Raw genomic sequence first — 22,499 nt, forward strand, 5'->3', positions numbered from 1 at the left:
TATAACTGCAGAGCGTGGGCGCAGCTCCTTTGTGTTCAGTGTTGTCCTGACCTTTGTTAAGATTAAATGTCCTTTGTTAAATGATAAACATGTTTTAGAAGCTACTGGTATGTTATCTATTCTAACCACAGTTTTGCAAGTGCATTCTCTGGCTGGTGTAAAAGTGATTCAGTGTAAGGAAGAAGATGCTGGTGTTGGGGTGAGCTGTACTTTGTGGCAGGCTGTGTTATAAATGTCTCTTAACAATACTTCACAGCAAGATGAGGCTGCTCTGCCCATGCCCTCGTTGCCTCCGACGGTGGTAGCGCCCCCTGCTGTTGAGCAGCCTGTACAGCTAGAGGGTATGCACCTAGAGGAGCCGCCTGCTGCAGCCGCAGCTCCTCAGGCTGACTCACTTAGCAGCCCCAGCCCTGCCCCTGAGCTTATTCAGACCCCACCACCATCACACGAACCCCACCCGTCTGGACCGCCCGGTCCAGAACCAAAGGTACCCGCTGTTTCACCAGCCACTCGGACCGGGCCTGGGCCCCCAGCCTGCTGTTTTAACTGCCTGTCTTCTCGCACATGCTTTCCACTCGCTCTCTGCATGACTTGCCCACACTGTGTGACTCACTGAGCCCACTGTGTGCCTCTGGCTCCCAGAGAAATGTGCGACAGACTAGTCCACATGCACCACAGTGGGCTGGGAGACCAGAAGGACTGGTACATCTGAGTCTTTGACCAGGGTGAAGACATCCACAACCAGCCCTAACTGTTGCCTCTTACTTCCTTTGCATGGCTCCTAATGTTTTTGGGTTCCTTTCAGCTTTAACTCTCTTCTGTAGATGAACAGTAGTAGCACTTACAGTGGCATCATAGTGGTAGATGTGTCGTCTGTTGTAGTGCTAGTAGTTTGACGTTGCATTAGATGCAGACTGAATGTTGGTTGCATGATGAGAGCTAACCTGCAGACAGTACTCTCTTGGTAATGATTTTCATCAAGCAATTGTCCCTACGGAAAAACAAACTTCCATCAGCACACTGCATTGTGTCTTCTGTTTAGTACTTTTGTCCTGAGTAGATGCCAACAAATCAACCTTCTTCCATAGGAATTCCTGTAATTAGATTTGCTGTCTTCAGGCTACACATCATATGTTTGAAATGAGGCCTTTCAGAAATGTGCAAATTACTTGTAAGTTCACTATTTCTAAAATGTGTTAATGTGTAAAACCTAGTTGTGCTCATATGGATTCTTATCATTCTTGAAAGGCATCTTGTCAAACAGGCATTCAGAACTGTTTATGAACAATTGAGAAAGGTTTGCTTGTATAGTTGCACTTTTAATTGATGTTCGTTAAATTAATTGGTAGAAGGATTTATTTTCTAATGTTATCCATTTCTCCAAGGTTTCAGTTTATTTGCCATTATTGAATTCATTCTTGAAGTTATTCTTAATCTGGTGGTGGGAAAGCATATTTCCCCGACTGCTTTCTGATGGTGGTTGTTTAAAAAAATCTCAATGATGACGACGTGATGGATGTATTCATCTAGTGTTGTTTCTCCACAGATGTACAAGAAAGATCTGTACAACATGGAGGACCCTGTGCGAATCAACCATGGCCTGAAGCAGTCTTTGAGCTACAGTCACCAGCCGCCGTACCAGGACAAACAGCCATACCGCGAATACGACCACCCGCCTTACGGTTACGATGGAGGCGGCTACACAGAACCAAAGCCTCACAACGCTGACTCTCACCTGCACTACGACAACCGTGTGCCTCATTACAACGAACAGTGGCCCCCCTACGACCAGCAGACCTCGTCCTCTCAGCCCGCAGGGTACCAGCCGGGCCACCAGCAACCCATGGGCTACAGCCCCCGGTCCCCCTACGAAGACGGACCAGGAAGGGACTACAGCCCCCCTCAGCCACGCTATGATGAGGCCCCACCAGTAGGCTACGATGGCCGACCACGCCACAGTAAACCTGGGCCCATTCGTTATGATGAACCTCCTCCCCCGCCCCCAACTGGCTATGACGCCCGCTCTCCTTACGAGGCAGAACCTCATGGCTTCCCCATCAACTCACCTCGATCGCCAGAACCCCCAAAGCAGTATTACGGTGACTCTGGTCTGAGGCCCACCTACGTTCCTGGCCCTCCAAACCGGGGCTACAAGCCAGGGATGCATGAGCCTATGATGAACTCTGAACCCCAAATCCACCCTCCTAAACCAGAGACCCTGCCCTCCCCAGGCGAGCCAGGGATCTCTCCGGGCTCCAAACCCCTCCCTCCGCCGCCCCGGGAAGACATGGATGAGGACCCGGCCATGAAACCGCAGTCAGTGCTCAACAGAGTCAAGATGTTTGAGAATAAACGGTCTGTTTCTATGGACAGGGCTAAAGAAGGAGAGTCGACAGCACTTAGGGTGAGTTTATCACAGAGGTTTTGCAGCTGTAGATTAATTAATGTGAACACCTCAAACTCAAAGAAGTACACAAGAAAATAAATAATAATAATAAATAATAATAAATAAATGATAAATAATATTATTAAATAATAATAAAAAACAATTATTAATTAAGGCATTTCTGTTAATAGTGCCTGGTACAAGGTAGGTAATGTAAGACTAAGTGTCAGCTAGCGTTTGTAAGCTATTAAAGAGGTTTAACAGTTAGTACTTGGATATATAATTATTTAAAAGCGACACAAGATTACTAATAAAGCTTCAAGGAGGCTAATTTTTTTCTTCCCAAACTGCAGAACATGCAAGACTTGAAACTAGAAGCTTGTTAAATGAAATGATGGTCTGTTTTATAATCACCTGAGCTGTGAGATCTCAGGCACAGTACCAGATATCAATGTGCAGTCAGTCCATTTGTGTTAAATCTGGATCAGATGCAAGAAGCTCTAAAGAGACGTCCTTTCTTTGCTTTTCAGCCGGCAGATGTTCCTAAACCTGTGAGTGCACCTGGCCCAGTCCTCAAAGCCAATTCCCTCAGCAACCTGGAGCAGGAGAAGTCCTATAGGTATGTAGTTCTCATAACAGCAGCCCAGGCTGCAGAGTGGCTGGGTGAAGGACGACACGGAGATCCTTGCAAAGGCGTCTTGGAAGTCATTTATTGTTGTTTGAGCTCCACCTAGTGGGCACAAGTTGTCCAGGATATTGAGCTCAAACATACTTAACTAACTTCTCCTCATTCAGTCATGACTTAAAAGATGTCTTCCATTAAAATGTTGTTTAGCTGATTTAAGACCAATCCTTCTGTTTAAGTGTCTGCAGCGGTTTCACTTGTTTCCTTATCCTTTCTCTGCAGGGCTCCTGAGCCACAGAAACCCCACCCTAAACCCCTGGATGATGTAGTGCGTTCCAACCACTATGACCCAGATGAGGACGAGGAGTACTACAGGAAGCAGTTGTCCTACTTTGACCGCCGTAGCTTCGACAGCAAGGCCATGGGCCAACCCAGTCCTGGCATCAACCGCTTCCATGACCTGCCCAAACCAGCTCAGTTGTCTTACCCATACAACAGGTAAAACCACGCACCTCATGCCAGAAGTGACTGATGTCTCAATAGCTGCAGTCATAACAGTCATTAACAACTGTATTGTTTGTGTCTTCCTACTGTAGAGTTGAGTCTGTAGAGAAGGTGAGCCCGGTGGAGAAAAGATATGAACCTCTGCCCCAGATCAGCCCCTCCTCACAGTACGGGCCCCCCGCATCCGCCATCCCACCCAACACACTGCCCAAGCTCAGCCCCAATGACGGTAAGCTCTCTGACTCTCCAATATAGAGCTGCAATGATGTGTCACTTTAGGGCTGCAACTAAGGAGTATTTTTGTATCTTTGATCAATCTTCCAGTTAGCTTTTCACTTCATCTTTTGGCCTTTAAAATATCAGAAAACAGTGAAACACATTTTCCTTAAACCCAAGCTGGCACCTTGTATGTCCGAGCATCAAAACCCAAAGATACTCAGTTTATTGTCACATTAGTAATTGTCAGTGAAAAGTTCAAATCGTTGTTAGTTACAGCTCCAATTTATACAATGTTGTTAATCTAGCAATACCGTGTTATGTGGCTAACTATAAATAAAGTTTATCCAAACTATGCAGAGTTAGGATGTATTAGTTGACAAAGACTGCATTTAGTCTGTATCTAAGTGATCCTCCTTCATGTGTTTCCAGCTAACTCCATACCTGAGCCGTTGAGCTCACCCAATCCTAAACCTGAGCTGGCAGCTCTCAGGCCATCCAGCAGGGATGAACCCGCGCCAGGTGGCTACCTGCCCCCGAGGGGCCTCCCCGATAAATCCCCTGTTAACGGCACTGATGCAGCACCCACGAAAACGATGGCCGCTCCTGCTCCAACTAGTTACAACCGCTACGTCCCCAAGCCGTACACCAGCTCAGCGCGGCCCTTTGAGCGCAAGTTTGAGAGCCCCAAGTTCAACCACAACCTGCTGCCCAACGACACACAGGTAAAGACAGACCTCCTCAGTAAGCCCGGTGTGGTGAGCAACAGCGGCGGGAAGCCTCAGCTGTCGCCGCAGCCCCTGGATCACGACAGTGGCCTGGACACCTTCACACGCACTATGGACAACAGGCCCAAATACCAGCACAATAACATCAACACCATCCCCAAGGCCATCCCTGTTAGGTACGACACTCATCATTTTTCACAGCCAGCGGCAGCAGTGAGTTCTGTGAGGGTAATTACTGAGCAACTGAAAGACAGAAAGAGACTTTGTTTGTTCACAGGGGGTTTGTTCTCGTGTCCTCTGCTGTGCATTTTTCTCTGCCAACACTGCTATGACTGATGGTACTGACTCTTGTGCCTCCGTCCCTCAGCCCCAGCACGCTGGACGATGACGACGAGGACGAAGGGCACACGGTGGTTGCCACCGCCCGGGGCATCTTCAACTGTAACGGAGGGGTCCTGAGCTCCATCGAGACAGGCGTCAGCATCATCATCCCCCAGGGTGCCATCCCCGAGAGCGTGGAGCAGGAGATTTACTTCAAGGTGTGCCGGGACAACAGCATCCTGCCCCCACTCGACAAGGAGAAAGGTCGGCCTCTGAGTTTCTTTACATCCTAAATATGTCAAGGAACGAACAGTCACTACATCTGAGTCTTAAGTGCTGATGTACTAGATAAAAAGCAGCCACAGGAAACAAAGTTTGTGACTTTTTTGTTTTAGAGCTAGTGCAAGATTTTATTGCTTATGTGTATTCAGGATAAAGTTTCAGCAGCACTTTAATGGGGTGATTTTAAAGTTGGTGCCTACATATAAGAGATTGTATACATGTGTGGCTAACATCTGTTTATACTTAACTTTAGTATTTCTATACAATGAAGCCAAAGCAGTACGCTTTTACGCTACACTTCTTTATGATTCGAAGTATGAACAGGGGATAAAAAGCCCTGAAGGATTTTTTTAAATTAACATTCAGCACCAGGGGACTGTGCTAATTTAATTAACCTGTCAGGACAGTTAACAGTTAATTCTCATTCACCATGAAGGCCTGGGTAATAGATAATCCTGTGTGCTGATTAATTCCTGCAAGTTGAAATTGTGGAATGTAAATCTTGTTGTGTGTCCGTGCAGGAGAAACGCTGCTAAGTCCGCTGGTGATGTGTGGCCCTCATGGACTCAAGTTCCTGAAGCCGGTGGAGCTGCGCCTACCTCACTGTGCGTCTATGACCCCTGATGGTTGGTCTTTTGCTCTAAAATCCTCCGACTCCTCGTCGGGTACGCTGTCCTCTCTCTGTCCTTTGGGGTCTGTGGGCTTTAGTGATTTAAGGAGGAGAGTTTCTGAATCATTTTAGTCATCTCATCTGTTTCCATATTCCCCTCACTTCTTCCTCATGCATGTGCTGTTTAAGTTGTTTTCTTACTTTCATGCTTAACATGAACTGCAGAGCCTCGTTTATTCAAATCTTGGCTTGTTGCTACTTAGTTTTTCTTAAACCGATTATCTTCGGGGTTTTGTCTGTCGATTGGACAAAACACGCAGTTTTAATTGGGATGACATTTTTCAGTATTTAATTACCCCTTAAAGACTAAAGAATCAATTGAGACAATAATAAGCATATTGATCGGTAATGAAAATAATCACTGGTTGCAGCCTTAAAGGGGCAATTTTTAAGATATGGCCAGAATTTTCAGAAAATGAACATCATCCACAGCTTATGAAAAATCAACAGATATCTATGCACTGTGTTGCAGCGATGTCTACCGAAGTTAGCATGCTAACCAGCTAGCGACAACCGATCCTGTCTCATAATACCACCTCTGGGTGATTGCTATTTTCTTTTCTAAACAGAGAAATACAACTGTACAGCTTCTGAATTCAAGTTTCTCCCTTTTACCGAACTAAGACGAGCTTAGTTGCCTCGTTAATCCATCGCAAAACACACTCCATTCAGACTTGACATTAACAAAATAAACTCACCGAAACAGTCTTGGTTTGTCTTTCCACGATCAGCTCCGGGTTGGTTGAAATAAATCCTCAAATCACTGAGTAAGGTGTGAAATTATTCCAGCTCTACTCGCTGTTATCGCCCGCTGCTGAAGCCCGACTCTGTCTTGGACCTCTGCCGCTGCACCTCTGTCCTGTCCCCGCCTGCTGTGTCTTCTCAGTCGTAAGCCGTTATGCTGCCCCCCATAGTTTTGGAGTGCCTTTCAATTCTGGCCATTTCTTACAAATGACACCTTTAAACGCCTTTTGCATTCATTCTTATTGTTTGACATGACAATCAAGCCGTTTGAACAGCAACATGGTGTTATAGAAGCCTTGCCGTTTATTTTCACTCAGTTATGAGTTCAAGCAAAAGAAGGCATGAATGTGTCGCCGTCTAGTGTGGCTCCGGCTTGAAGACAGAATAAAAATGCTCCCCCAATATGTTTTATACAGAACAGTGCGGGGGAGCAACAGGCTGTGTTAAAGGGTTTAAAGATTCTTACTATGTTTTTCTTACTATTGTTTTGTTTGAAATGCCTTTTTCTATGTAACTGAATTCCAACTAATTTGGTGGCACATTAATTGATTTAAAAAAATTATATATGAAGTTGCTGTGAGTTAACATCCATTAAATTAATGATCCATTAAGCATTAACTAATCCTGAACTCATGGTGAGCAGCAGGAGTTTTATTATTTTAATTTTATCAGTCATACTTTTTTTTATTTACGATGCATCTGTAACAGAAAGCTGGTTTTTTTTCCTGCATTTTAAAGAGGAAGTAAGGAGCTCCAGCAGCTAACATCATGTCTCTCATTTCCTGCAGGTGATCCCAAAACCTGGCAGAACAAATCTCTCCCTGGAGACCCAAACTACCTGGTGGGTGCAAACTGTGTGTCTGTGCTCATTGACCACTTCTGAAGAGGGCAACAGCTGGCCTGTTACTGAATGTGATAAACGGGGGGACCTCAGTCGCCCCTGCCGTGCTCCCTCCACCGTGGCGGGGCGCACAACGCTCCATGAAGTATGAACTCGATACTCTCACGTTGTTTACTGTGCCCAAAATTTTAAAAAAAGAAAAAAATAACACACACACACAGTCTGAGGAGTCCAGCATCCCCGAGGCTGTACTTGTTTTTTTTCCTTTCATTTTTTTTCGGTGCTTTCAAGGCTTGCAAAAAATAAAGATTAAAACAAGTTATTTAAACAAAGGAACTGAAGTTGGAATGCATGACCAGTGCCACAGACTGAATAATCTCATTTTGACATTTTTAGCTAATTTTGTAAAAGGTCAGAGCAGTGCGAGAAAAAGGAGAATTTTGGAAACTTGTTTAATATTGCAACGGGATTTTTGCGTACTGTAAAAAAAGAGAAAAAAAAAAGGAAAAAAACACTCACAAACAGCAAAGTTGGTATATGCAAAACTTTTGTTTGTGAGTTCTGTGGTCATGCGTTTTACTCATGAAGGATCTCCGAGGACTTGAGAAATGCTGAGTCCGACTCATGAAGGAACACGTAGGCTTCATAAAGATGAAAAAATAAGAATAAGAATGACGGTTAAGTATTAGTACGAGACGCCCGTTTGTTCTGACGGAGCGCTCTCTCTTTAAAACTGATATTTTGTAGCAATGTTTTACCGTAGATAAATATACTGACTTGATTTTACAAACTCCTGCTGTCTAGAGATCTATGCATGTGCTATGACTCAGGTCCAGAAGCCTGCTACTACTAAGTTCAACACATGAAAATCCCATCGTACACTGCAAGCAGTGATGCCTTATCTGCATATTAACTTTTCAGTGAAACTTTAAAAACATCAGATCCTTCAGTTATAGCGATCACTACGGAAGAAAAAGTTGTCTCTGCATTTTCTCATAAACAGTGAACTTGGATTTTAGCACACGAGAATAATTGAGGCTGATGAAAAGGTATGCTTTCTTTTACTGCTATGCATATGAAGTCTGAGGAAATACAAAAAAGCTAGAAAAGATGTTTAAATTGTGGCTGTACATATTGCTAGTAAATGGCCTTGGTTCTCTGTAAATGAACTTTTGTACATCTTTGTTATTTTGTATAAAAGAGAAAACGTTTGTTTAAAAAAGAGAAAGCGGTTACATTGGTTATGTTTGTATTCTGGTTATACCCCTGAGCCTTGGAACTGACATAAGCAGTAATAAGTCCGACTTTTCTACCAACATATACACACACTACTTAAGGCATTTTTAACAGTCAGAAAACTTTTTATTCTTATTTACAAACTAGAGAAGTGCTTGGTTTAAATGATTTTAAAAGATGTACTTGAGGGGGTCTGCTGTGAAGAGTGGTCCCTTCCTTTATTTGTGATACTGGATGCTGTATTGTGTGCCCTGAAATGTATTTTTGTACTAATAGACAATTTATTATGGCACATCAGTACTGTTTTCTTTTGATATGATAACACTGCTTCAACCCAACACTAGTTTATTTTCCCGTGTGGCTGACATTCTTTTTATTTATTTTGATTTTTCTTCGGTTCGACTTTTATTTTTCCTTTGCGACACATTTCTAAGTATACCACTGTATTAATAAATAAATTCATTTTTAAAGTAACTGCTCCTCGGCTGCGTGTGTTCTGTTGATGTAAACCTCCAGATGTTTTGCATATCGACACACCCAGACCGTTTCTCTGCCAAGCTGCTCAGAGGATTCCTGTGTGGGTTGTGAAGTTGGCGTTTGGACTGTCAGTACGCAATGCTTGATTCTCAGTTATCTGACATTCACAGCTGCTTCCCACATGTGAAATCAGTAAACTGAGCTGTCAGCTGGATTATTCTGCATACCTTAATGTAAATACAGTGCTGACAGTCTTCAGTTAAAAGATTAACAGAGTCTAGGGCATGCCTCCTAACCACAACTGCACTTTATGTTCCTTAAAAATTAACTTCCTGGTGTTTTTTTCTTAATCTGACCTTAATCTGATATGTTCCTTTTTCTAAAATATTAGAATAATGAAGTCTAATATAACAGATCCTGCATAAAATCCAGCCTGCTGCAGTTTGTGGTGTACCTACTCTCATTCATACGAGGTAAATCAGGTCAGACAGAGTAATAAACCTGTCATTACTATGCAAACAACACTACAAACCAAAACCTCCAAATTGATCCTACATTTGAACACGTCTTTAAAACAGTTGCAACAAAAACTGAACATTATAACCTTCATGAATTTAAGATTCACAGCAGGGCTGTTGCATTAAAGTATGTTAGTTTCATCCAGATGTATCTGATAAATGAGGAACTGAATGTAGATGGAAGATACTCGACTTTGTGGAGCCTTTCTATGCTTTTATGTTGTTTCCTCTCCTTCAGGGTGTTAAAGGTTCTTGTGCATGTAAAAGATCTTGAAAGTTAAAAGGGTCAAAGTCCACACCAACAGACGCTCCTCTCTCCAACAGAAAACACTGCTCCTGAAAGTAGTCCCGCCTTTAATTCACTTTGTGACATCACACTACCAAACAGTTGGTATTTGACAACATAGCAATGAGACTCAACAACAATCAACACAGCCAAATATTAAGGAAATACAGGCACAGGAACTGATGATCGAGAGGAACTATTTCTGTAGTTTATACATCAGTTTTTAGAAAAATCTGTTTTTTCAACAGAAAAAGTTATCTGGTTGAAAATTCTTCTTCTCACATCTACATGTCTCCTAAAGTCAAGTCTAAAAAATGTAAAATCTAGGGATACGAGTTATTTCCATTTGAAAAACTTTAAAGGGGCTCTGTGAAACTTCTGTGTTGTGCTGACAGCTGGTCATTAGTTTATGTTAGCAGACTCGATTTTCAAGTTAATGTTGGCTCTCTGCGAGTCACTGAGACGAGGCATGTGAAATGCAAAAAGGTCCATCAATAAGAAATCCAGCGTCCAGCTGCATTTAACAACTTCAACACATCGTCCACAGGCTTGTTTAGACAACAGAGAGACGAGGAAGGTTTGTTTTTCATGTCATGTTACAATCAAAAAAGATTCATACATGTAAATTTCCTCAAATTGTGACACAGAGCCCCTTTAACTAGATGTTTCTGACTTCACTGACAAGTTAATTCTCAGTAGATGTGTCAGTATAGTAACTACAGTAATCTTCATACTGGGCCACCACTGGCCTCCTAAATAGTTGTGTTGTTACAGAGCCATGCTCGTACCTGCAGGTGTTAAACTGAGATGTAAGATCAGCACAGAGAAACTTCCTCAGCAGCTTATTAGTGTTTGATTCTGCACAGCGAAAGTCAAACATTCAAGTGAGGGAACAATAACTTTCCTTTTCCTTCCTGAAACCGGCTGATTTAACATTTTTGCCACATATGTCACATGACGCAGCTTGTGACAAAGACTGAGAACTATTTCATGTCAAAGGTTGTTTTTGGCCAATGAGCGAAAGTTGCTCTGACCACAAACGTTCTTACAAAAGCACATAACAGAGGCGTCTACAATAACAACAGACCCAAACTCTCCCTCACAGAGACTACAGCTTTATCATGCAGCAGTAACATGACAGTGTGTGCTGTCGGTACACACAAGCTGATAAAGCAAAGCCTGGCTGTACAAAACATCTGTGTGAAGGTTCACTGATAAACCCAGGGAAAAAGAGTCGGTTTTAAGTCCAAAATCCAAAGTTATGGTGACTGAACATTTTCATTTCCACAATTTATATGGCCAGTCATAAATTACAAGTCAGGAGGAAAAGATAACCAGAGTTTAATTATTAAAAGTACAACAGAGGAAGTAAGACATAACCAGCATATCACATACGGTCAAAACTACAACTGCAGAGATGCACAGTAGTGCAGTAGTAGTTGTGTTGATTTTTTTTAAAAAAAGTCTCCTGAAACATGATGTGAAGTCAGTCTGATGAGTTAGTTGATTGTTAAAAGGTCGATGAGTGAGCTGCGACGTGAATGGTTCAGTGATTACTCTTCCGTCTTAGAGTTTTATTTCCCTGGAAGCGATCGCTCTGTAGATCTCCTCGGTCAGGGGGACGTACGTCTTCTGCTCAGGGTCTAAAAAGTATAAAGGATCTTGGATGTGTGCCGGATTGAATCCCTCCTCCACCAACTTTACTTTCTTCATCTTGAATGTCCCCGTCATCTCCAGGCAGGCCTACGAAACACATATGGATTTTAGAAAACAAACACAGGAGGCACCGCAACTGATCCACATTAATGTTTCCCTGAAAATTCAGTGTTTCCACTATGTTCTTTGAGTCACAGGCAGCTGAAAAGGTTTTCAATGCCGCAGCAATCTCTCGTGGTAACTGTGCAAAAATTAAAAATTACGGGAAAAAGAAGAGCGTTGACATTGGATCTGTAATCAGTATCGACAGATATCCTGAGTTCAACAAGGGCTCAGGTTTAGTTTCAGGACAACTTGGTGTTGTTACAAGAAAAAGTATTCACCAGTATTATCAATGTTATTTTCTTCATTTATAAAAATACACATCTGTCAGTGATTTCATTTGTTTTCATGTCTTCTGTAATGTAAAATTTTCTGCATTATATATTTGATGCATATTGTGATATGAAAAACTCAAACGACCTTTTCCCAGGTCGACAATGAGCTTTTAAACTCAATAAATGTTTTCTTATTATCTTCGACTGATTATCACTTCTAGCCTCCTTTTGTCAGAATAATAAATGAACTAAAATGACACTCAGTAGAGTGTATACCTCCGCCAAGGCTCTATATGACTCTAAATTTTAAACCACCCAGAAATACTTAAGCATGATTTCAGCTCACCAGATCCAGGATCAATCAATCAATCAATCAATCTTCATTTGAAGAGCACCAATTCAATACAAAAGTCTTCTCATGACACTCAAGTCCAAATTGAGCAGGTCTGGACCGACTCCTTGATTAGTTTATTTACAGAGACCCAACATTTCCCCCATGAGCAAGCACTTGGTGACAGTGAAAAAACATTTAACATCAACAGGATCTGCATCCAAGTTTTGTGGAAATCCGTTAAGTATTTTTTAAGTAACCCTGCTGACAAACCGACAAACGGACACGAGTGAAAACATAACCGACTTGACGGAGGTAATAAAAAGCTGAGAGGATTAGGATTAGTGTCTGCTGTTTTCCTCACCAGCTGCATTCACCACCAACAACCGCCACCAAGAAGGAGGGGAGGCTCGTGTGTTAAACGAGAGATAAAATCAATCATTACTGCTCGTAGCGGCCAGTGTAAACCAAAGACTCACGACTAAACTGTTTTATAACACCAAAGAGAAAAAAGCGGCGGTACAACCACAGCGATAAAACAGCATTCACGTGTTAAATAATGGTAAACAACAAATCTTATACTTGATATTCTGATGTCCCAGTCCTGAAGGCACCATCTCTCTCACACCGGTGTATACTGACACGAGTTTTAACTCATCTTGTTGTGACTCTTTGGGTTGAACGTCAGACTCATTAAGTGGACACAGTTTGAGGGTCTTTAAGTGAATGAATCAACCTGAAATCTTAAAAGTGAGGAGACAAAAATTGGATTTTGAAATCAAGCAGATCAAGAAAGAAAATGTCCGATCGATGCATCCCTTCAACACAAGACCATCTTTTTATAAATAGTGCATTAAGCGACAATCAAACTCTACCAGCTAGTCTGGTTTCAGGAAGTGACATGAAGTGAGCAAACAGGTTTAGCAAAATACAAATGAGGTACAACTCAACGCTCAGTTTCATGTTCAAGGCTGCAGGAAGAAACAGACGTGCACAGCAAATCCTTTTTTTCTTTACCTGAATCCGAACGAATCGAGGTCTTGCGTAAGCTGGGAGGTAGTTGACGACCTGCTTGTAGGCGCCCGAACAGTCAAAATCTTCTCCTTCTCTCAAAATGACAGCTGCCATGCCGATCCGACCCTCGTGACCTGTTCAGACAATTCAGTTAAATACGCACAGAAAATATGCAAAACGCACAGAAATCTATCTGTGACTTGATCTTCCTCATCCATTCCTATTATTAGGTCTGTAAAACGTGGTGTAACATTTCTGCAGGACTATTTCTGACATCAGTGTTGTTACCTTCAACTTTAACACCGTAGACATTCGCCTCCAGAACGCACTGAACCATCGTGAGGATGTCTGCAACCTCTGATGTGGCGACGTTCTCTCCTTTCCATCTGTGACGACAAACAAAGAAAAATAAGTCAAAAGAAATCATGTTTAACATGTCGGTTGATTTAAAAAGATAACCTCAGCTTCGTACCCTTAAATGAAGCGGAACAATTATAAAAACAAGTGTAGCTTTTACTGTTTCTGCTGTCCGACGCACACATTAAATATTGCTTCAGTCAAAAAGATAAACCAACAAACACACAAAATGAGTCACAACTTGCCTGAAAGTGTCACCGACTCGATCCTGAAAGTAGACAAAGTTTTCCTCATCAAACCGAAGCAAATCTCCAGTGTTGAAGTACAAGTCGCCTTTTTTCAACACGTCGCGAAGCCTCTTCTTCTCGGTCTGTTGCTTGTTGCCAGCGTACCCAACGAAGGGAGACCTCAGAGTGACCTTTCCAACCAAAAGTCCCGTCTCACCTGACAAGGAGACGCATGAAGAATGCACATTAGTTTTCCCAAGACCCAAAGTGACACCTTCGACAATCAAAGCCCGACCATATTACATTTCCAAGATGGAACCAGTTTGCGTTTGGCATTTTTCTCAATGAAAAAAAACTGATTATCAGCATATTTGTCATGATTTTTCAGTCACTTAATAGTTAGACACTATAGGACAACATAATTGGCACTGCTGCCCGTGATACACAGGAACGTTTCCACCTTTGAAAGTGACCCACCTCTGGCTGCCTCGATGCACAGACCCTCAGAGTTCCTGACAGGCTCCTCCTTCTCAATGTCAAACTTGATCAAAGTGTAGGGGAAGAAAAACTAGAGAGAAGAAACAAAAAGTTAATCAGTTAACAGTGTACTTGAATGTTTATGAATAACAGCCTACAGCTGAGGAAGTTTAGATTTGCTGATTTAACAAAAGTTTAAAGCCATGCTAGTAGCTCTCTGAGGACAGGCATAGACACAACAGTGCTCTGAGCTAAATGCTAACGTCAGCATCAGGTGTAAACGCATTAATTTGTGGACTATCGTTTTAAAGACTCAAGTTTGGCATTATGGCCGTCGCCGTCTTGGTGTTCTGGAGCCAGAAGTGACCATATTTGGACGAAGGGGTGAGGCTGGAGGACACGCATCGCTATGCCTCTATCTTCAATTGTGGTTTGAAGACGGTATGATGCAGCAACACTGAGCTAGAGAAAGATTTCCCCGAGGGGACAATAAAGTATATCGTATGATCATGTCGTATCATAGTATTGTATTGAATCGTACTGTATTGTATCTTCATATCGTTTCATCGTAACGTATTGAATCGAATCGTACCGTACCGTACTGTATCATATTATACCGTATCACTTACTTATTGGTTTCACTTCTCAAACCCAGAATTCCCATCCACTCTTTATACAAAGCCTATGGTCAGCATGCTAATGTTTAGCAAGCAAGTTAAAAATATCCAACATTTTAGTTTAGCATATGCTAACACTTGATTGCTAGCACCAAACACAACACGCAGCTGTGGGAATGTTGAGGGTATTCGGTCATAAAGCAAAGGTTTGAATACATTGAGTTTTTGACCTGATGATGGATCTAGAGAAAAAGTTTAAGAATCGCCAACATAATAACAATTCATTCAATTTCAGTCCTGGACTGACACACTGACATTACTATCCTTAAAGCAGTCCTGCTATAAAAACAAACCTTTTCCTCTACTCACCCTGTGGACAAAATTGACTCTCCCAACTGCACCGATCTTGGACGTGTAATTGATGAAGCCGATGTTTCCCTCTGTGGCAGCGTACAGCTCCCTGACGTGAATGTTCCCGAAGCGATTTAGGAACTCTGACCAAATGTCTGTTCGGACCCCATTGCCGATGGCGAATTTCACTTTGTGGTTCTTCTCGTTGTCTTTCTGCAAAGAGCCACATCAACTCAGATTAAAAAACAGACCAGGACGATACTTAATTTATTTAACCGAAGCAAGTCGGGATCCTTTTTACCTTGGGAGAGTTGCAGAGGTAGCGCATTGTTTCACCAATGTACTGCATCACTGTCACATCATGCTTCCTGCAGTCGTCCCAGAACTGAGAGGCAGAGAACTTTCTCCTCAGGAAAATGGTCATACCTGCATCATAAAGCACAGACGTTATCTGAGTGTAAACATATACAACCACTTCTGCAGTAACCCAAACCAGGTGTGTCAGTGCTTTAGTTCTTTAAGGATCAAGAAGGTTATTACCTCTCTCGATGGCTCCGGCCATCCCGATGAGGAAGCCTGCACTGTGATAGAGAGGTAGGTTGATGTAGAAGATGTCATCTGCTGTGATTCCACATGCCGCCTGGATGAAGGAGGCCGCCCAAACCCTCTCATGGGTGACAACAGCTGCTTTAGGCAAACCTGCCGAGGTCAAAATAATAAATCACCTCATGTTCTTCAACACAGCAGCTACAGTTAGTATCAAGTATCAAAACATCCACAGAGACTTCTCAAGTGTCGGTTCCTGGTATGTTTATGCGTTCTTTAAAGCTGCTCTAAGAATTAACGAAGACACTGATGGCTTTTTAAAAGGTGCAATATGTAAGAATTGGTCACCTGTAACTGCTAGTTATATACAGTTAGCTCAGTTAGCCGTGCAGCTAGCGGTCAAGACTTGGAGCTGAGCGCACAAGGGAAGTGTTGGTGTTTACACAGCTAGCACAGGAGCTTTGGACGCGGGCAGGACGGGGCTAGCTGGTTAGCATGCTAACTTCAGTAGATGTCCGCAGCACAATACGCAGACGTCTTAACGTCAAAACTGTTATTTCTTCATATTCTGTTGTATTTTTGTTAATTTTTGAATGTCTTCAACTAAAATTCGTACATACAGCACCTTCAGCAGCTTTATGCAACTTTTTGACCTTAAAATAACAGCTTCAACTTCAACACACAAGTTTTCAACACATAACACTGTTATGATGTAATGAGTTTTGTTTGTAGTTAGCACCTTCATTACATCTGACAAACAGTTACAGAGCTGGGATTTGAATTTACGACAGTGGTGTTGCACTCAAACTGTGGGGGGCGCTAAACCACACAAAATGCCAATTTCTACATAATGTTGCGAAGATTAAAATTCTCTGAAGTATCTGATCAAACACAAACTACAAAGAATTTTGTTCACTTACTGTAATCAAGCTTTCGTTTCCGTCACATTTTCATTAAAAAGCACACATATAACTACGGCATAGTATGATAATTACTCAAAAATACAGTGACTAAGAATGGCATCTACATTTTCAGTTGTCAACCAGGAAACCACTTATAAAAGTCAGTGTCGAGCCCTGCCATTTCCATCATACGCTGATAATATGTTACTGTTTATAGCTTGTTGCACTGACCCCAAGTGCTCGCAGAAAACAATAAATCCAGCACATAATAAAGCTAAATATACCACTCATTTCTACACACATCACCCTGAAGACCTTACATTACAAACCTTAGAAACATTTTTTTTTTTTTTACAGCCACTCTTCAAGTCTACGGTGACATCATACCACTGCTTCTGATTGTTTTAATCAAAAGGTTTTTGGCACTAACGTTTCAGTCCCTACAAATCTGTGATAGACTGCATTACTTTTAGCTAGTTGTAAACAAATGTACAACTAAGTATAACTTCCATGATGTCAGTCTGGACTTTCCTGGCATACCTGTGGTGCCTGACGTGTAGATGTAGAGGGCAGTGCTCCTGATGTTGACATTGGCTCTGAGGTCCTTGGACAGTGGCTCATCTGAGGCCACGGAGATCTTGTCCAGTAAAGTGTTGATTCCCTGGACGCTGCAGGTCTCTGACAGGAGGTACACAGTGATACCCTGCTCTCTCAGCGTCGGGAGAACCTCCTCCACGGCGTCCTGCAGCTCTGCAAACACAGAGAGGCATTCAGCTCTACACAATACGTCGGAGTGCTGGGTTGCGCAATGCAGCTGGAGGCCTGTATCATGTTGCCTCAGGTCCCTATGGCACACGAGCACATGGTGCAGACTCCATGAGAGTGGGGAGGTTTCAGATTGCAATGCTCTTTTTGTCTACCTCAAATGACCTAATTCATCGAGACTGAATTTAAAGCACACTGACTGAAACCATGTGGGAAAGTAAATGGGTTAGTTCTTTGTGTGAGAAGACATTTGTTGAGGAAGCTGTCGGATGATGGCGTCACATGAGATCATATGGCAAACATTTATTTTCTGGTCTGAATTCTTTTGAACGCTCACCTCGCTCTGGTTTTAAAATCAGGGATTGATACGAATTAACAGAACAGAGGAGAGATCAAACATTCGAACATGTGGTAACTGTTGTGTTATCTAAGTCTTTGTTTATCCTGTGGAGATTAGCATTATCAGCTGTCGTCTTCGTCATACTGTGGTGCAATCAACACATAGTGGTTCCCTGCTCTCATGTGTGAATGTCTCACTGATACATATAGAAACACTAGTTTATTTCATGTATGTTATTTCACCTTTATTTTACCAGGAAGTCCAACTGAGATCAAGATGTCTTTTACACGCAAAACCATATTTTTAGGTTATTATGCAACAACCGGTCTAATTTTGACATTTGGGTAGTGAATTGTATGTTTTGTGTGTGTGTGGACTGTGTGTGGATTTTTTTTTCATATGCTCAGATTCAGACAACTTTATTAATCCCTGTTTGAACAGCTTGCCGTGCACACATACTAGAACATACAGTAAGATGGAGACACACTAGACAAGAGAGGCCTCTCAAAAAGAAAAAATCTTATCTTCTTCATTTCATCCATACTTCTCACTGCCAGTGCAGATTAACACAAACTAAAACAAACTAAAAACAAAAGTTGTTCAGAACTGTCAAAATCTTTTGCTTTACTCGTAACATGTGGCCTGATAACTGAAAACTCAGACCTGTTGATTCAGTTTAAGTGACAGTATCACAATCGTCACTACAAATTACTACATTTAATACACTTGGGTAGTTTAATGCAGTAATTTCACCATAAAAGCAGAATATGAACTGAAATGATAAGAGCATTTTGAGGCATTCTTGAGGTTCTGTGTCAAAATCTAGTTTTAAACACTTGAATATTTCAGTTTATTCTGTGTTATGTGTGTTATAATCACATTATAAGGCAGAGTAGTGCTGGATAATGTGTAGGTCTAGTTTGTTTGTTCCTGTTGGACAAGAAAATATACATTTTAATTAAACTACCACGTGCGGTGTGTTTCTTCTGAAGGCGACTGGGAACAGAAAAGATACACCGTGACACAAACAGGCCTCAGTCTGGGTTAAAGTTCATTTTGGGGCAGGTCACCTCATAGTGACTCATGTTGTCAGCTTATTAAATCATTGTATGTGTACATTTCATTTTGAAACAATCACAATGCCTGCGAGCTGACAAACTCATCAAGGACAACACAATTTCATACTGTTTTACTTTGTTTACATGTGGCGGACCCTGCCACCTTTCTAGCTTCAAACAGTGTTCTGGGGACCTTATTTTCCTCTGAGGACAGCTCGTTTATTCAGTTAAGTATAACATAATTTTTTCTGAGTTTGTATTTCTACCTAATTAATATTTAAAATATTACAATTCTGAGTCTGGTTTCTTCTCTAAAACTACATAGTGCCCCTTTAAAAAATATATATAAACAAACACATATACAGTACTGCTACATTACAGGTATACGTTCTTAACTTTAAATCCTGCTTAAATAAAAGCACACAGGTATTATCAGCAAAATGTACTAAAAAGTATCAAAAGTAAAAGTACTCAGTCTTGACAATTGGCGCCTGTGACTGATATATTAGTACATGTTATTATAAGATTATTAACAGTGATGCATCAGTGTGAGCTTCATTTGGTAGTTTACTTCAGTCTTCAGAAGGTCACAAGATAAATCTGTGGGAGCCGTGAGATTATCTTATATTGTTATCATGACACGACACTGGGGTATCTTTATACTGTGTCATAAGTGTTGTTTTTCACCTGGTTTTAAAGGCCGAGTTACAGTAAAGTGATGTGATTTTCTGAATTTACCAGACTGTTATACGTGCCTTTACGCACTTTGTCATTATATCGTCGTTACTGATGATTATTTGTCAAAAATCTCATTGTGTTAATATTTGATATCAAGGTATCTGGTCAAAGATATTGTGATATTTGACTTTGTCGCCCACTCAGAGCATTTATGAAGTGCTTTAGATGAAGGTTGTGTATCGCAATACAGCCTGAAAATATTGCAATATCGTCGTCCAGCCCTGTGCTCCACACGTTTGTACCCATTTGAAATATTCTTTAATGTTTGTTTTAGGTGAATTATTAGAGTTTGACCTCTTTCTGCCTCAAACACTGTTTTAATTCAAGCTGAGAAGAAAGAGAAATGTCTCTTTGATGGACGTGATAACGACTCATTCACAACACGGATGAAGCGTCACTTTTCCGCTACAGATTTCCCTGAATATCGATCCCTGCTCCCATTCACACACGACCTCATGCTGGAAATGTTCCTGAACATTTCAGGGATGCACTGCACGTGTGAGAGGATGGGATGTGGTTACAAGTACAGTACTTAAGTACAATTGTGAGGTACCTGTGCTGTAGTTGAGTATTTACATTTTCTTCTGATATATACGTCTACTCCACTACATTGTAAAGGCAAATATTGTACTTTTACTTCGTACTTTATTTGATAACTTAAGTTACTAGTTACTTTGCAAATTACGTGGCACATATTCTTTTAATTCATTTATTCTTTATGCAATCAGATTAAAAACACTGATTCTGATACTTCTGATAAAAAGCTGAATATCAGATCTGATAAACTGCGAGGTGCGAGGTATACATAGTGATGGAATGTAACTAAGTACATGTACTTAAGTACAGTGTTGAGGTACTTGTACTTAGTATACTTCAACTTCACTACATTTTGGAGGCAAATATTGTACTTTTTACTCCACAAAATGTTTATGATAACTTTAGTTACTAGTTACTTTTTCAGAAAATTACTTTAGACACTACATTTAATATCAGATACTAAAAGACTTTTACTCAAGTACTTTTCATATGGCCGACTTCCACTCAAAGCATCACAGTCTCTTTACTTTTTCTCAAGTATGACCATAAGGTATTTTTTTGACGACACTGAGTATACAGTATATCTATACATGTAAATATTCATAATAACTTTAACTTGTACATTTTGTGCTTTTTACCACACTGGAAACGAAACAAGGAGCCCCAGTTAGGTGCTGCTTCTTTGTGAGGAGTCACATGTTGCTGGGAAAATCACTGGTTTGATCTTTAACTGTGTGTTGCAGATTTTTAAAATCTCAATTTAAAAGTTTAAAATCTTACTTTGAAAAAGTTACTACACCTTTCAAGTGAATGATGTGAGGCAAAAAGTGCAACACTCTCTGAAGATGCAACAAAGTTTCAGAGAAAGTTGGGTACATCATCGTCAGTAAGCTGCAGGAGACTTTGCACCTTTGAGCTGCAACACGCGTGTTTCTGCAGGAACATGGTGGCTTACCTGCAGAGGCGATGATCACTTTGGCCCCGCAGCAGGAGAAACAGTGCAGCAGAGACTTGGACCTGATGTTAAAGTTGAGCAGAGCAGCCGGACAGCCCAGCTTGGCCAAAGCGAGCCAAGTCCAAATAAAACTGGGCTCGTTGGCCAGAAACAGGGCGACCGGGTCCCCCTCCTTCAGCCCGGCTGCAGCCTGCAGGGCTCTGGCCACCTTGTTGCTCTGTTTGTCCACTTCGCCATAAGAATAATCTCGACCTTCAAACTTCACGAAGACCTTACTGGGATGCCTCTTCGCTGCATCCAAGAAGCAGTCCAGGATGCTGTAGAAAGGTTTGATTTTCTTGTACTTGACGAGCCTGATTCCCAGTTTGACGCTCCTCAGGATGTACGTGCAGTCCTCGGCTAAGTACGGGAACAGTGTCTTCAGGAAGGACAGGGACAGGATCGCCAGTCCCGCCAGCACAGTGAACCAGATGAACATCTTGCAGAGCAGGACAACACTGCAGGCATCTGTCAGCGAGAGTCTCAGGAGGCAGAAACACAGCGCAGCAGTGATATTTGTGACAAAGTTCAGCTCGGGGCGGTGCTCACCTCCGACCCGCCGACCCCTCCTTCATTCCGGAAAGTTTCCTAGTTGCCAGATCCGCTGTTTCCACATCCACTCTGCGGGTTTTTTTTCACGCCTTGTTTATGTTATTCTCGCGTTGTTTTGTCGCCCTGTTCCCCTATTAAGTCTTTTGATAGAAAAGTGATTACATAAAGTGACAAGCGTGAGAAACACTGCCTTTAAATATGCGACACCTCCAGGTCGCCACAGTAAACTGCAGCTCGTTTCTGCTGATTGTTTTTCTGAATGACATCAAGTGTCGGCAGCAACATGGAGACTGAGCAGTGGGAACAGATCATATGCTGAAGCAGCCTAACGCTCAACTAATGCATGACTCGTGATGAATTAACACATGAACTGGCTGATGTGGCAGGAAGCAGCACCAATCCCTGTTCATTGACACATTAAAGGTGCAATGTGGAATAAATTCATCCAAAACATTCAAAACCAACAAACAATCAAACCTTCAGGGGACGTTCCCTAAAGGTTCTCTGAAGGTTGTATAAAACATAACCTGAAGAGGATCCTCAGGGAACGTGCCTTAAAGGTTCTCTCGAGGTTGCACAAAAATAACCGTAGGGAACCCTGAGGAAATGTTCCCTAAAGGTTCTCTCAGGTTTACACAAAAATAACCTTTATCCAAAGCTCCTGTGCACACTGTGTAAACACCAACACTTCGACTAGCTGCACGGCTAACTGAGCTAACAAGCTAATGGTAGCTGCACACATGCAAAGAGAAGTCAGCAGCAGTTTGAAGTTACACAGGTGGTCATTTCTTTATTGCACATTTAAGTTACTACGACTTACTACGAT

The 22,499-nt window shown here is 41.8% G+C and overlaps 2 protein-coding genes across 11 annotated transcripts in view; one reads left to right on the plus strand and one right to left on the minus strand.

Annotated features, from left to right (window-relative positions):
• The window catches only part of tjp1b (tight junction protein 1b), a 60,268-nt gene extending 51,236 nt beyond the window's left edge, over positions 1-9,032 (plus strand). For 5 of the 10 annotated variants that reach the window (XM_084364369.1, XM_084364371.1, XM_084364375.1 and 2 more), the window contains 9 exons: positions 257-487; positions 1,547-2,404; positions 2,917-3,005; positions 3,294-3,509; positions 3,608-3,744; positions 4,164-4,635; positions 4,827-5,044; positions 5,584-5,727; positions 7,265-9,032. In XM_084364369.1, coding sequence (XP_084220495.1) covers positions 257-487; positions 1,547-2,404; positions 2,917-3,005; positions 3,294-3,509; positions 3,608-3,744; positions 4,164-4,635; positions 4,827-5,044; positions 5,584-5,727; positions 7,265-7,359 — 2,460 coding nt within the window. In that variant the 3' untranslated portion in view covers positions 7,360-9,032. The remainder of the gene's footprint in view (positions 1-256; positions 488-1,546; positions 2,405-2,916; positions 3,006-3,293; positions 3,510-3,607; positions 3,745-4,163; positions 4,636-4,826; positions 5,045-5,583; positions 5,728-7,264) is intronic. The other 5 variants (XM_084364372.1, XM_084364370.1, XM_084364373.1 and 2 more) reach the window with 3 other exon arrangements.
• Positions 9,033-9,885: 853 nt separating this feature from the next.
• Positions 9,886-21,881, minus strand: slc27a2 (solute carrier family 27 member 2). The gene is made up of 10 exons (XM_084364788.1): positions 21,083-21,881; positions 17,230-17,439; positions 15,782-15,940; positions 15,543-15,667; positions 15,260-15,454; positions 14,274-14,364; positions 13,815-14,013; positions 13,501-13,598; positions 13,216-13,346; positions 9,886-11,577 (listed from the first exon to the last, which is right to left on the minus strand). Exons 1-10 carry the CDS (start codon positions 21,558-21,560, stop codon positions 11,401-11,403), a joined length of 1,863 nt encoding a protein of 620 aa, XP_084220914.1. The 5' UTR covers positions 21,561-21,881; the 3' UTR covers positions 9,886-11,400.
• Between the last annotated feature and the right edge of the window lie 618 nt (positions 21,882-22,499).

This window comes from Pagrus pagrus, assembly GCF_965226575.1.
Source record: "Pagrus pagrus genome assembly, chromosome: 10".
Classification (NCBI taxonomy): domain Eukaryota; kingdom Metazoa; phylum Chordata; class Actinopteri; order Spariformes; family Sparidae; genus Pagrus; species Pagrus pagrus.